The following is a 15,121-nucleotide window of genomic DNA, read 5'->3' as shown; positions in this document are numbered from 1 at the left end:
AAACTGTTTGTTGTGCTTTTGTTAAATTTGCTAATGAGATGTTGATTGAGGCTTTGGTTTGGCTCCTAAGACCCTTCTTGAGTTTGTCCCTTTCTTTTTCCTCTCCGTATTTTTGTTGAGTAAAAATTTGTTTTCTTATTTGTTGATCCAAGGGTTGTGCTGAGTCCCCTGCCTCTCCTAAATGACACATCCATGGGTTTTTCTGGAGCTCCAGCCTACGCCAATACTTTTTATGGCAACATTTGAAAATAAACATATCTTAACGATTCCATCTTGGACCGAAGGCTTACTCTTTTTTCGAAGATTCATTGACGACATTTTCTTGATTAGGAAAAACTGCGAAGAATGATAAATAGAAAATATACAAACTCTGAATACCAAAGACTCGAGGATTCAATTTACACACACTATCAGAAAAAGTGGACTGGCATTTTTGGATGTTTGGTGATTTTATTGGATTTCAGTTCTATCCAACTGTATGTTCAAAAAGCCCACCGCTAGGAATAATTCCTTATTATTAAAAAGTTTTCATCCACCATCTCTAGTTAAGAATTTACCTTACTCTCATTTCTTAAGAACTCAACGGATTTCATCAGAATTGGCAACATGAATGTAGACCATTCCAGCACAAAAATTAAACTACAAAGCCAGAGGGTACCCGGAAGATCTGCTGGATGAACACAAATCCCGAGTTAGTAGATAGATTCTTTTTAGTATTTTTTTTGTAAAATAAGCTAACAGAATTATTTTTGTATTAAAATACTCTACAGTTTCTAGGGAGATAAAAACAAGCATACGTAAACGCTGAAAGTATTAGAATCTGAACCGGACTTTGAAGGATTGTTCAAAGAAAACCCACGCTTCGCATATATACGTGCACGAAATTTGAAGGAACTTTTGACATCCACCAAAAGAATAAAGCTACTCACTGGCAAAACAGGAACCATGAAATGCTGGAATTGTATTCATTGAAATAACGTTATTATTATTATTATTATTATTATGTTTCTTATATAGCGCCTGAATCGACCCCCGAAGGGGTATCTCCGCGCTTGCCTTGGGAACCCGTCCTGGCTTTTCCCTGTGAGATAGCCCCTACAGGGCATCCCCAAGGTGAAAGCCAGGCATCCCTCCGCAGGGGGGCCGTTGTGGAGATTAAGCAAGCTTAATGCCCAGAGTTGCAGAGTGTGAACCCATGATTAGGTCAGGCACCGAAGCGAGAAATATCGAGTCCATGGACATTTGAGCTCAAGACCCTGCCGTGTCGGGAATTGAACCCTGGTCTCGGGTCTGACCTCTGCTTCAGGGTCTGCCTGCTCTAACCAGTGAGCCACACTTCTCCAAGGAGAAAATCTTTTACACCCCTGAACTGGCGATCAGATAAGACTAACTCAAGCCACTGATTGTAACTCCCAAAATGTGGTGTATATGATTAAATGTCCATGCGGACTACTTTACGTCACCAAAACTGAGAGGAAGATGAAAATTTGTTTAACTGAGCATAGAAGTATAATTAAAAACAAAAACATCAAATAAAGTTTAGCCACACATTGGACACAAAGCCGACATACAATTGCACAAATCAAATTTCAAATCATAGAACAAGTACCCATTCAGATTCCAAAAAACTGTTGCAGAGGGAAGTATTCTGGATCAAGCGCCTAAACACTTTGCTGCCATTTGGATTGAACGATAAATTTGAAATGGCATGCTTCCTGTAATCAAGCAGATTAAATTGAGAGAGTCCACGCATAAACAGTTATACATTTTTTTAGAGCTTAGATTGAACTTATATCATTATTCATCATAAGGATTTAATCACTATAACTTGGTCATGCACTTTATATTGTACCAGTATGCAATGTGGAAATAGTTGCAATCTGTTTGATTCATGTATGTACCATAATAATGAATGACTTAACACACTCACATTCCTGTTACACCACTCTAAGATGGCGTCCAATGACTTGGCCGACTAGTGGGTCTGTTTGATAAGCTACTACAGCGATATGAGGTTCTAAGATTCGAGCGTTGTAATGGTCCCTGTGGTTTTATAGTACTATTCCAGTTTTCAACATTTTGCTGTGGATTTATGTTAATCGGCCATAAACTTATAGTTCAGAAAATCTTCAGTGAAGAGGTTTTGCATAGTCAAAGATGAAGCTGATGAATTGATTGAATTACTACGAGATTTTGAAATGGTATTTTTGTCAAAGTCTGAGCACGGACATGAGCGCAGCTGGTAATCTGGATGACGGTCTTCCTCGCTATTGTGGTGGAGGAGGTAAGAATGGAGCTTCGTAGTTCTCGCATTCTTCATGTGGCCATTAGGGTGATGTTGACCAACACTTTCATTGCCTTCATGCTTTAGCAGGTACTATCAATTTTGCTGTCTTCGGTACAGGGTAGAAGTCAGTTACGGGAGTGAAGGTAGGCAGTTCTATTATGTAAGCGGGTGTGTTTGGATGAATCACCAGCTGTCACGGCATGACCTCCGAGTGGTTTGTTATTGTAGACTTGCGCTCGGTACAGGGAATTTGAGGACAATACGTGACGATCACATTCAAATTGGAATTTAAGTAACATCGCCTGTACCACACTGGGTGCTGTTCTGGTTTTACACAGAATATGGAGTGCTTCACTGACAAATGACTTTTGACTGAGACGTTTATTTACACTTTAAAGGGCATGTTTTGAATGTATTACATTTTCCACCTTAGCACATCAATTTGATATTTATTTTTTTGTTAATAGGTAATTGGCCCTGACGAAAGGACAGGCTGTCCCGAAATGGATTGGGCGATGTGATCCTCAGATTTTCTGAAGCTCAAAAATTAGTGTATCAAATAATGACAGATGTATTTATGTATACTATGTACAATGAATTATTTTTTTTGATTGTTAAGGTAAATTAATCAGGAAGTAAGAATTATTTGAAGAGAAATGTGTAAAGAATCTTAAATACATGTTTTCACTGATGTAAATCTTACATAGCAGTGCACTCCACAGACCAAGTTGCCTCTGGAACTTGGCCACCACAGTCCCTAGAGATGTATGCCAGGCAGGCACAGTAGTAGCGTAGCACGCTTATCAATCAAGTTAAAATATAACTAAAATCATCATATGACGAAAGAGTGCACAATCTACAACCACTTTCCCTTCAGACATCCAACACAATCCAAGAAAGTTATTACTTAAATCCTCAATCACATCAACATTGTTCTGGTTCACATTCCAAGATAGTCATATCTTGCATATAACATTTTCTGTATCACTCCAAATATTGTTGTTGTTTCGGTAAACGGTAGCGAGGTGGCAAATTATCGCAATACTCAAATAAATTAATTAAAAACAAGAACGGAGTAATACAAACTTCTACAGTCATCTACAAGCACACATTAATATATCCGGAAAAATATTTTAGTAAATGAAAAATGAGCTAAAATTACATGAGCTTCATCTAATTTGAAGTTCTCCTAGAAAATAGAATAAAATAATAAATAATCAGAAAGACTCACTGGCTCATCAAAATGGTGGTCGCTCACCTCATGGCATGGACCAGCAAGGAAACCGAATTGGAGAATAAAGACAAAACAGGAGACTACGACAAACACACGCGGTTCACAAAATGGCAGTAACCACCTGGAGGCATGAAAAACAAAGAACATGGCTAGTCTGCCACGCCTGCCACCCTTTAATCCCGCTCAATCAAAAAAAATAGCTGGATTGCAGGAAACCAATTACACAAATACACATCCTAAATGTGACTGGGCCCGGCCCGTTTGTGGCCCTAATGTACCACCAGTAAACCAGTAACCAAAAAGTCAGCAGCACAGCAAAATGTAAACTGTGGGACGATTTAAAATGAACTGCAAAAAAATGCCCCACACACAAGGCAACAATTATCCCTGGAGAACAGTTTTAAAAGCTGTAGAAAAACAATTCATCAACCATCTCTCACCAAAATGGTAGGCAAACATGTAGAGAAGACCAAAGGAAAAATATCAGGATATATGGGCCACCATGACAATAGCCACCACCAGAAGCGTGCAGACAAATATAACCCCTAAGTTTGACATGAATACAAGGCTATTCACGTGCCTATAGAATAGAAAATATCTCTAGAGCACTAAATCACCGTGATAGTGAGATAATGTTAACATCTGGCCTCCACCATCCAAAAATGTCTATCTCTCAATATCTCATGAGTCTGCCTGCACCCTCCCTAATTTAGACTGCTATTCATCAGCAACAAACAAAATGGGAAAAAAACTAAAAAAAGAACAAAATATTGGTGCTTGCCAATAGAAACATTTTGCTAAGAACTGCAGTCAAGTTACTTGTCTCCCCCCCCCCCCCCCCCCCCCAAAAAAGTACAGATTTCTACTTCCAAGGGTGGATTATGCTGCAGAGGTTCCTTCCTTCCAAAATCTAAATCCACAAAAATGATTGGCAAAGCAAAAGAAGTCGTCTTCGGAACATGAAGTTGACATTGTATGTATAGTAACGTTACTCTCTGTGGCACTTCATGTGTGTAACTCAAAACATAAGACAAAACAATATTGTATGCTCAAAATTTACCCTTGCCGTCTGCTTGGGTTAAAAAGTTAACACCGAATGACTTCGAATCGTTTTTATCAGTACTTGTGTTAAAGCACTGCTGCTCGTGATTGGGTAACGTACGTGGTGCTGCCCATCAGTCACATTGTTTCCGGGATACTGCAGTAGGATTTTTCCTCACTGAAACCATGTTTTTGCTGTGTGATACGATCTCTGGCATCATACATAATTTTCGCAACATGAAAATCCTGAGTTTATTTCAGATCACGTCAACATAAAGGAAATTACGCGTGGATTTACTTCTAACATTATCCATAGACAAAGTAACCATTATCTCACCAAGGGAGTAACTTTAAGACATATGAGAGCAGTTAATCCTCTTCCCTCTCCCAAAATGTGAATGGCTCTTTCAACAATCAGTGGTTGAAGGGGGGCTTCTTCAAATTAACCAATGACTGGAGGGTCTGACCTAAAGCCCCTCGGTAAGTAATTATTTTTATGCACAGCAGCAGCCGAATCATTATCAATGCATGCCCTAATGAGGGGAACCGGTATTTAATAGACCTATGGTATTTACCAATTACTGTAACCGAGTTCATTTACCCATGCAGCAGCATACTAAACAGTTTTCTGCCCTGGCGTGCAAGCTACTTATCTGCCATCTATCGCTCTGGTTATCCTCTGCGACTCTGTCTTTGCGCGGTGCTTTTAAACTTTATTACGTTTAGCTGTTTTATCAGAACTGTGAAATATGCTTAAAATCGTTACTAAAAAAATAGTAATCTCCATTTATGTGACGGCAGGAACAATTATTTTTTGTTGTTGCTTCAAATAATGGTAGAACTTGCACAAAGCAGATAGGGCCATAGAATACATTAGTATAATTCAAATAGTAAGTTGTGATTTAATGCAATATGTTTTTCCTTTTTGCATACGTATTCCTTGAGGAACACTCTTCTGTGTGTGAAATACGCTTAACCATCGTTACATCTCCAAGTAATAGATCTGTTGGTTATTCTGCAGCTATATTGTTTCATGTGGAACCGGTCCTTCATGAGGTACTGTGGGAAACGTCATTTGTTGCAAATTTCCCAAAGTAGCTAATCTGTAGGTCTAGGTATTATTTATGCTGCTTGGTTATATAGTACAACATATTTGCAATACTCATAACATTTTACCTTTTAAAAGTCGTGCTTAATTTGTCTGGTATTTTTTCCTCAGGACTCCCACAATGGCAGGCGGTTTGTTCTCAATAGACAGAGACTATTTTCAAGAAATTGGAACATATGATGCTGGCATGGACATATGGGGAGGAGAAAACCTTGAAATTTCCTTCAGGGTGAGCATTTCTTTTTTACTTGTGCTTTTTTACACATGGTCACACTTCTGATGGTGTACTCCTGAACGATAGGGGACTTGCCAAAGCCCACTCATTAATAGAGAGCAAAAAATGATTGACTTGAATGTGTTCCGAACGATTTTCGTGGCTGAGACTATTGCAGACATTCCACCCTTCATCTTTTGTGTTTCTTTATGGATAAGAGATTCAGGGCAAAAGTGTAAAAAGTTTCCATATTAATGGTAAAACAAGTTTTGGGCATCCTTAGTCCAGACTATTTTTCAATACGTGGATTCCGCTGTGAGAAAGGGCTTCTCCTTACTTCTGCCACCACCGCGGGCCTCTCCCTCAGGCATGGAAGCCCTGCGTCACCACTTCTTCCTCAGCAAGCCACTCCGTGGGCGCGGTCTTCCCGCGGAAGGCCCGCCCCACAGCAGGCATGGCGCTGTGTGACTTCCGGTTTTCGTGTCGAATCGGGCCGGCGGCAGTGATACCTTCACTCCAGGCATAATGAGGGGTAGGCTCCCTCTTCTCGAAAAATATAAAGCGGGGTGGGACTGCCGTTTATAGTATGTCTTTGTCTCATTCATCAAATGTACAGAGAGAAATGTTTTTGTTCTTGGTTACCGTTTTGCCCTGGGTATAATCTACACTCACAAAGTGAAAAACGAAACTGCAATTCCCACAATGCAACTGCGATTAGCTTTAAAAGTCGATTTGCTTAAGGTTTCACCCACACCTCTATGCAAACAATCTTGCAGAGACAGAGTGTGCTTGGCTACTCATGTGTGTTGTCCTCGGTGGCTCGTCAGGCACATCCCCATGCCGGCTCCCATCAGTGGCTCTAGGGAGCAGGAAATAGCATGCACACAAGGGGAGGAAGGGGTGTCAGAGGGGCGCAACTCCGCCGCGCAGAGGCCTAAGTACTGCTGCCTGCAGAAGGATGCTCACTCCATCTCCCACGTACTGCACACACATCCAGTCTTATTCTGGATCTGAGGTTGCCACTTGCGATGTTTTTTCCAAGCCAGTCTGTCCTTTCCCTCAGATACAGTAGATTTTTGTCCAAATGTCGAAGCTGGAATTAAAAGCCAGGCTTCTAATACTGCCACCCTGCTAGTGTCTTAGTGTTGGGCACATTGGTGATAGCCGGTTATGGGGGTTGTTTAGGCTGAAGCTGACAATACTGATGTGTGTGTCAGATGACTATTGGTGCCATTACATTATTAATGGGTTTGTGCGGGGCCAAGTATGAAGAATGGTGCCATGTTTGAGTTGGAGTTGAATGGTTGTCTAACTGATTTGGGGAGCTCAGTAGTACAAGGACACTCTGACTACAGCCTCACTGCCAGTTGTGAAGTGTGTGCTTTTAAAAGACAGGTATAAAAACAAGCATTTGCAATGCAATAGATCTCGCATTTAAGGGAGTTTAAGCTAATGGCATTGTAAATAACAATGTCCTTTATTTATGTTTTAACCCGTTCCCAGCGTCGAACGTTCAGCGCCCAGTGCTGAACGTTCGGAGAACGAATGCTGACCCGACGGCCAACGGTCGTGCCCAGCACTGGGGAGGTAGCGCTCGTGACGACCGTTGGCCGTGGGCAGCAATTAAAGGGTTAAAAAAGGAAACAAAAATAAAAGGCATTGTCATTTACAATGTCAATAGCTCAAACTCACGTAAATGCGAGACTTATTGCATTGCAAATGCTTGTTCAGTTTTGTTAATGTCTGATAACGCTCATGAAATCCTTTGTAATGTCAATAATAAACAGAAGGGATTTGTGTTGAGTTTGTCCCTTCTTGACCATTGCTTTTTTAGAAATGTATGTCTTTTTTTACTGGTACCTTACACAGTTTTTGTATTCTTGCTTCAGACACCTTTAGCCATCTGTCTCAGACGGCTTTGTATACAATTCTTAAACAATTTGCTTAGAGTGAGTATAGTCAACCCATATGCTTGTGATTGGATGGATTTCTTGTATATTTTAATTCCCTACTGCTGATGGGATGGCTTTCGTCTCTATTGTTGTTTGTCCCATTCCAGCAGCATTCAGGTTTCACCCTCATTTTTCATTGGTTCAGTGTATCCTTTTTCGGCTGAAATGAAGGAACTACTTTTTCTTTGTGTTTTACTGTTGTGACTTGGCACTCACTGGAGTTCCTGATCTGCTCATTTCTCTTCCTGTTTGTTGAACACACATGCTTGCACTTATTCATTTGGCTCCACAGTTTCCCACTCTCCCTTCACCCCGATCATCCTCTCTCCTCCTCAGCCTATGTATGCCTCACTGTGTGTGCAAAGTGGCAGTCATCTTGGGACTATGGGCCAGTTGTACAAAGGCTTTCAGTGCTTGCAAACTCCCTGATTCTGTAAATCCGAGCGTTTGCAAATGCTAAAACATTTTTTTTAAATGTACTAAACCCCTTTAATGATTAAGAAAAATAATTTCTAATGTTTAATGGGGTGTGGAAACCATTCAGAAGTGGTATTTCAATGCAGGATTAGAATGTCTCTTTCAAATACAGATTCATTATGGTATGTATTAATGTTCTACAACCAAAATATTGTCTCAGAACATCAATATTCTCCCTGTGTATGAAGGTAGTTGTAGCTCATTCACAAATGCCAGTGGTATCCTAGAGATTGTCAGTTGTAAACAAGCATTAGAAATGCAATCTGGCTCGGATTTATTTGAGTTTGAGCTAATGGCATTGTGCATGTGGTGTGTAGTGGAATTATGTGGGTTGGATTATAATTTTAGCAATGGTGGCATGCTGTGCTGTAGATGAATAGGTTTAAAAGTAAAGTGTCAAAAATGGGGCACCTTTTGGCTCCAATCCGTGGCACAGCATTCTCTCAATTGCATTTGCAGCCTTGTTTAATTATTTATCTCTTTTCTCGAGTTTCTCTCATTTTCCCTTTTGAAAATTCATCACAATTTATATCCACACGCAAAGAGTAGCAATTTTCCAAGTTTCTCATATTCCTGCGGGGCCATCCGAACCTCTCCCAAGAACACGTACAAAGGCCAAATCCATTGAAAAGCAGTTTATTCAAACCCAATGCATTTCAGACCACCAGGGTCCTTCGTCAGGGGTAACTGAAATAGTACAATTAAATATGTATTAATCATCAATTCATCAATGTTTAAATCACAATCTCATGCGCTTCACTGTTGCTGTTTGTTATTAACTCGATTTGAAGCAAACTACCAATGGACTATGGGCAAACTCACTGAAATGTCTTCCTTTCGTATTATCAATGAATAAACATGCTGACTTTTCCGCACACTGCTTCATCATTAAAACTACTAATGTTTACAAAGCTGTTCACCCGTGCACCGCTCTCTCCATCAATTCCCTTCATTTTCCCTTCTTTTTACATAGCTGCTGATAGCTTGACAACTTCCTCACTCGATCAGAAGCAGAATAACCATTGCATTCAAACTGCTCGGTTTTTGAACTGCGCGTAAACCCCTCCTCCCATCGACCCTCCCATTAACTTCAACATGTTCATCACCTGAGACGTGTAGTGCCTCCCAAGTTAACCACGAATACTTCAGCTCCCATAATGCAACTAATCGTGTCATAGTGATGCCTAAAGCTTAAGTCCTTTATACTCAATAAATAAATGCAACAACAATTACTTAGTGAAGCGTTGATAACATTGGTGTAACATTTTACTCTTGAGAGTTCATCATTGCAATTTCAGTCCTTTGTATGACTTCCCGAAGATAAACGTACTCCATGGACGAAGATGTTCCGCTTTGCGTGCGGCAGTATGCGTAGTGTCAATGTGTTCCTTTTATTGAACCGTTAATTGGGGTGCTTACCGTGGAGGGCTGAAAAATCATGAACAATGTATGAGAGGGGTAGCACACCCTTTCTTTCCAGCAATTTTAACATTATATTAAATTCACCCAAGTTAAACATCGCGTTCTCACGAAGGACGTGCTCAGCCCATACAGCACGTAAGTAACTGAACAGCATCAAAAATGGGGCACCTTTTGGCTCCAATCCGTGGCACAGCATTCTCTCAATTGCATTTGCAGCCTTGTTTAATTATTTATCTCTTTTCTCGAGTTTCTCTCATTTTCTATAGTAGTCATTTTCCCTTTTGAAAAATCATCACAATTTATAATTGTACTATTTCAGTTACCCCTGACGAAGGACCCTGGTGGTCTGAAATGCATTGGGTTTGAATAAACTGCTTTTCAATGGATTTGGCCTTTGTACGTGTTCTTGGGAGAGGTTCGGATGGCCCCGCAGGAATATGAGAAACTTGGAAAATTGCTGCTCTTTGCGTGTGGATATAAATTGTGATGAATTTTCAAAAGGGAAAATGACTACTATAGAAAATGAGAGAAACTCGAGAAAAGAGATAAATAATTAAACAAGGCTGCAAATGCAATTGAGAGAATGCTGTGCCACGGATTGGAGCCAAAAGGTGCCCCATTTTTGATGCTGTTCAGTTACTTACGTGCTGTATAGGCTGAGCACGTCCTTCGTGAGCACGCGATGTTTAACTTTGGTGAATTTAATATAATGTTAAAATTGCTGGAAAGAAAGGGTGTGCTACCCCACTCATACATTAAAAGTAAAGTGTACCATACTGCGATTGCTACAATAGTTAATTGTGGATGCGTTAACAATTGATGCATGCACTGATGGCTGGTGGTGTGTGTGCTTGGTGGAAGGGTGCACTGACGGCTGGTGGGTGTGTGCTTGGTAAAAGCGTGCACAGATGGCTGATGGTGTGTGTGTTTGGTGAAAGCGTGCACTGACGGTTGCTGGTGAGTGCGCCTTGTAAAAGCATGCACTGACAGCTGCCTGGTGTTGTACGCCTGATGGTGTTTGTGCTTGGTGAAAGAGTGCATTGATGGCTGGTGGTGTTTGGCCCTGGTGAAAGCGTGCACTGACTGACGGCAGGTGTTGTTGTGTGTGTGGTTGTGTTTGTAGTGGTGAGTCTGTGGGGGTGAGTCTGTGGGGGTGAGTGTGTGGTGGTGAGAGAGTGGTGTGTGTGTGGTATGTGTGTGTCGTGTATGTGTGTGTGGTGTGTATATGGTGTGTGGTGTGTATATGGTGTGTGGTGTGTGTGTGTGTGTGTGTGTGTGGTGTATGTGTGTGTATGGTGTGTGTGTGGTCTTGTGTGTGGTGTTATGTATGTGTGTGGTGGACTTAGTTTGAGTGTTTGTTTCCTGCACACTCACACACAGCCCCTACACATTCACACACTGCTCACACTCACACTGTTCACCCTGCATAGTCACACACTGTTCATCCTGCATAGCCACACAATGTTCATCCTGCACACTCATCTTGCACACTCACACAATGTGCACCCTGCACACTTACACACTGTTCACGCTGCACACACACACACTGCAGTCACTCTGCACTCTGCTGTCACTCTGCACTCTGCTGTCACTCTGCACTCTGCTGGCACTCTGCACTCTACTGGCACTCTGCACTCTACGGTCACTCTGCACTCTACTGTCACTCTGCACTCTACTGTCACTCTGCACTCTACTGTCACTCTGCACTCTACTGTCACTCTGCACTCTACTGTCACTCTGCACTCACTGTCTGACAAAGTGGTGATGTAGGCCGAGCCCTAAAAAGTGACTAAGCAGTAAGATGGAAGAGCCTACTGGTGCAGCGAGTTGAGATACTTCGGGCCCAGTGACAGTTTTAGTGACTAAGAACACACAAAACGTTAGCAAATCAGGGGCCAGTTTTGCAACAATTAGTCAAATTGCAGGAATTGCTATGCACTGAACTGAACTGCTTTCATTCTTGGCAAGCATGTTACCACTCAAGACAAGGAGCATATGTTGATAGGCAAACTATGACAAAGCCAGAGCAAAACGGCCCGTCAAGGAAGGAGGCCCTTTAAGTGGAGTGTTTTAGAGCAGTATGGTGAGTGAGAACCTTCCTTGCTTTCTACAAGCAACTGCTCCATGGAGATGACAGGTTGTGCGGTTACAGGGGAATGGAGCGGCTTTTTATCCAGAGAAAGCTGGTGGTGCTATGCATGAGCTGTACGTCCAGCAATGAGGATGGATCTTCCAGACTCAATACAAGGGTCGGATTGGTACGAGTACGAGATGTGAATACAACTATAGTGAAATAAGTGGAAGATAGATCAACAAATTGGTCAGCTTCTAAATCACCAAAAGTGAAACAAAGTGGTGGAAAGTGCTTACTGTTCACTAAAACTATTGTGCTGGAAAGTAGCCCCAAAGATAACACTAGAATCGATTGGTGCTTCTTTTCATTACTTTGCATCAAGAGTGTCACATGAGTGGTCTATGGGCGTTCACATGCTGCTTCCTGTGGTTTTTGATGCAAACCCCTTATCTACTAACAATGGTAGACAGGGCATTGGACCGAAATCAAGACAGGCACTAACAATGAGAAATGGTTCTATTTCTCTAAATTGTTGCCACGTTGCATGACTACTACTCACAATATTGTAAAAATGTAAACTAGATCTAAACACAGTTTTTTGTACTGGAAGGAATACCTTTTCATTATAAAGCCTATGCTAGACCTCACACATACACACCATTGCACATGTCTGCATGGCGCAGAACAGCCTAGACCATCTGTTTGGGTATCAGTGCCGGGAAAGAGAACAGCAGCCCCCGTATCTTATTAGATTTCAATTAACTTTGGCGCTGGGATGCTCCCTCCTCTTGGCTCAATGCAGCCCAGCAACTATTTTTTCAAAAATGTGCTTCAAACTCTGCAGAGAGAGGATAGGTTTAATATGGGTGCAGAGAATTAGGTTTAAACCAACCACGAGAGGTAAAGCTCCTCACAAAGAGGCCAAAGATTGAATGGCCACACAGTTTGAGTGCTAATCTAATCAGAGGTGATAGATCACATCAACCAGATGGCAGGTACTGAATGGGCACAGACTGGTGCCTACTGTTGATCCCACCACAGAGATAGATTCCTCTAGACAGATTCCAAGAATTGAACAGGAATGCAGACTGAGCCCTAGTAACTCCAACTAGGGGAATAGCTTTCACTGCAAACAGTGCCAACTATCGAGTGAGCATGGATTCTGGCTTTAAACCAACTACCGATGACACCACTCTGCAGAGAAAAGCTTGGCAGAGAAACAGACATTGACCCTGATCTCGCTGGAGCGAGATGAATGGGACATGAGTGACAGTGCATTAGGAGCATGCTGCATACTGCTGCTGCCCACGGTGTTCAATGCTCACGATTTCTCTGCGTTCCTTCCGAGCACTGTTCACAGCCACCAAACATTCAGAGCGATCTCCCTGCCTGCCACAATCATGGGAGTGCTTAGGTTGTCAGTGCGCTGTAGGAGAAAATGTATTCATTTACATTAACCTGGACCACTGAAATTATGCGGCAGAGGAGGACGCAATTAGCAGGCAGGGTTGAGTAAATTATGCTGCAATCAAATCAAATTGCGCGATGTAATCTGATACTCTTTGTAGTGGCATGGTTGTGTCAATGCGCAATTGTTGTGTTGTACCCAAAGTACGTGTTGCTATTAAAGAGAAATACATATCATATCAGCGCTTCAAAGGAAATAAGGCGAACACCATGTCCTTCTAATCGGGAACACTTCCTTGCAAACACACACATTTTTCCGAGCACTGATAAATCACATAAAAGTTCAATACAATAGACGTCCACAATATGCAGTATTTTACTGCTCTTTTTATTCAGTCTTGGCGGATGCAAACATGGAAATACCCATTCACAGAAGTAGCCAACACGTTTCGTTGTGATATTCTCCACGGACTTCCTCATGGCTACAAACCGAAAACAAATGCCACATATCACAAATCCGGCTCATAATCATGTAAAAAAAAACAATTAATAATACCCAAGTGAGAATAATAAATTCTCCGCCCAATTAAAAGAAAGGTGCGAGAATCAACATATTCAAATGAGCTGTGCATCCCACATATTGCAGTGAAATCGGAGTGCATTTAGACAACATCATGCTAGCAAGCCACCGTGTAACGTGAGGCACACTAAATAAGGAAAGGACGGGTTAAAAATATAGACAATCAATAGGGCATCTGATTCCTGTCAACATGCTCATGTCAAGTGTGTGACACGCCTGAGTGAAAACATCCCCCTCTCTGGATACCGCACGCAGACTACCCATGCTAATACAAAGTGATTCCGTGCAGTTACAGGCGAGCACAATCATTGTGTAACTCATTCGGTAATCTGTATTTAAATACTGCCTCTTTTTCAGCCCCAAAGACGCTGCAGACGAACGCGCGCCCGATACATGCAATGCAGAATGGTGAATGCGCTCCCACCATCTGGATTGCATTAGAAGGGCACCCTGACAGCTCCTAATTAAAATTAATGGACAGCTGTGCGCGAAACCGCACAGAAAATGCAGGAACTGCCAAACGAAAATTACACCTGGCCTATTGAGATAAGGCTACTAGAAAGAAGGCACCGCAAGGACCAATTACCATGCAGATGGTAAAATAATGTACTAAAAAAGCTCGCGCACTGAGGAATTTTCCCAGGACGAGCCAGAAACCCCTTAGCAATACGGCTCGCAGCTCCTCCCCACTTCTCACGGAGTGGTGACGTCGCCGAGCCCGTAAAAACATTTTTAAGTGTAGGCTGTGGCCCATGGCGACTACTGCTTACTCCTATGTGGGGAAAAAAGTTTCTCAGACGGGTTAAAAAAAAACTGTTTTCATTTAAGGAAAATAAACTGTATTTAGAAAAAAATATTGTTTATTCAAAAGCAATCACAGAGCTAGTGATTTGCTGAACCTAGAGTCACCATCCCAGTGATGGCAATGAATCATAGTGAATTGAAATTTGCTACCTACCTGATTAATATGCATGAGATTTGTCAGATTCTGAGCCATTATTATTTTGATTTTTAGATATTGACCTATCTGATGGAGACTTCCTTACCTTCGAGTTATCACCAGGTGTCATATTGGTTCTGGAAATGTTTCTTGAGCAGTACCAATGTGCGCCAGTAAGTGGCATTGTTCAGCTCAATGTGACGTCCTCTGAGCAGGAAGTGACGTGCACAGTGCCTATATAGATGCCAGCCTAGTGTGCTGATGTCCGTTCTTTTATTTCTGTGCCAGTCAGTGCAGATTCAGTAAGAGCTACTGCTTTGTCCGTCTTTAGCTCAATTTTCGGAAGTTTTGTTGAAATGTTTTGCGGTATTTAGGTCTCGCCTGA

At 41.8% G+C, this 15,121-nt stretch overlaps 1 protein-coding gene across 1 annotated transcript in view; it reads left to right on the top strand.

Annotated features, from left to right (window-relative positions):
- LOC147723054 (polypeptide N-acetylgalactosaminyltransferase 1) overlaps positions 1 to 15,121 on the top strand; it is a 436,567-nt gene that overhangs the window by 218,688 nt on the left and 202,758 nt on the right. Inside the window, exon 4 of the mRNA XM_086965426.1 lies at positions 5,782 to 5,899. Coding sequence (XP_086821552.1) covers positions 5,782 to 5,899 — 118 coding nt within the window. The remainder of the gene's footprint in view (positions 1 to 5,781; positions 5,900 to 15,121) is intronic.

This window comes from Lissotriton vulgaris, chromosome 4_1 (genome assembly GCF_964263255.1).
Source record: "Lissotriton vulgaris chromosome 4_1, aLisVul1.2, whole genome shotgun sequence".
Classification (NCBI taxonomy): Eukaryota; Metazoa; Chordata; class Amphibia; order Caudata; family Salamandridae; genus Lissotriton; species Lissotriton vulgaris.
Note: the sequence above shows the minus strand (reverse complement) of the source record. Positions and strands in the feature narration are given on the sequence as shown.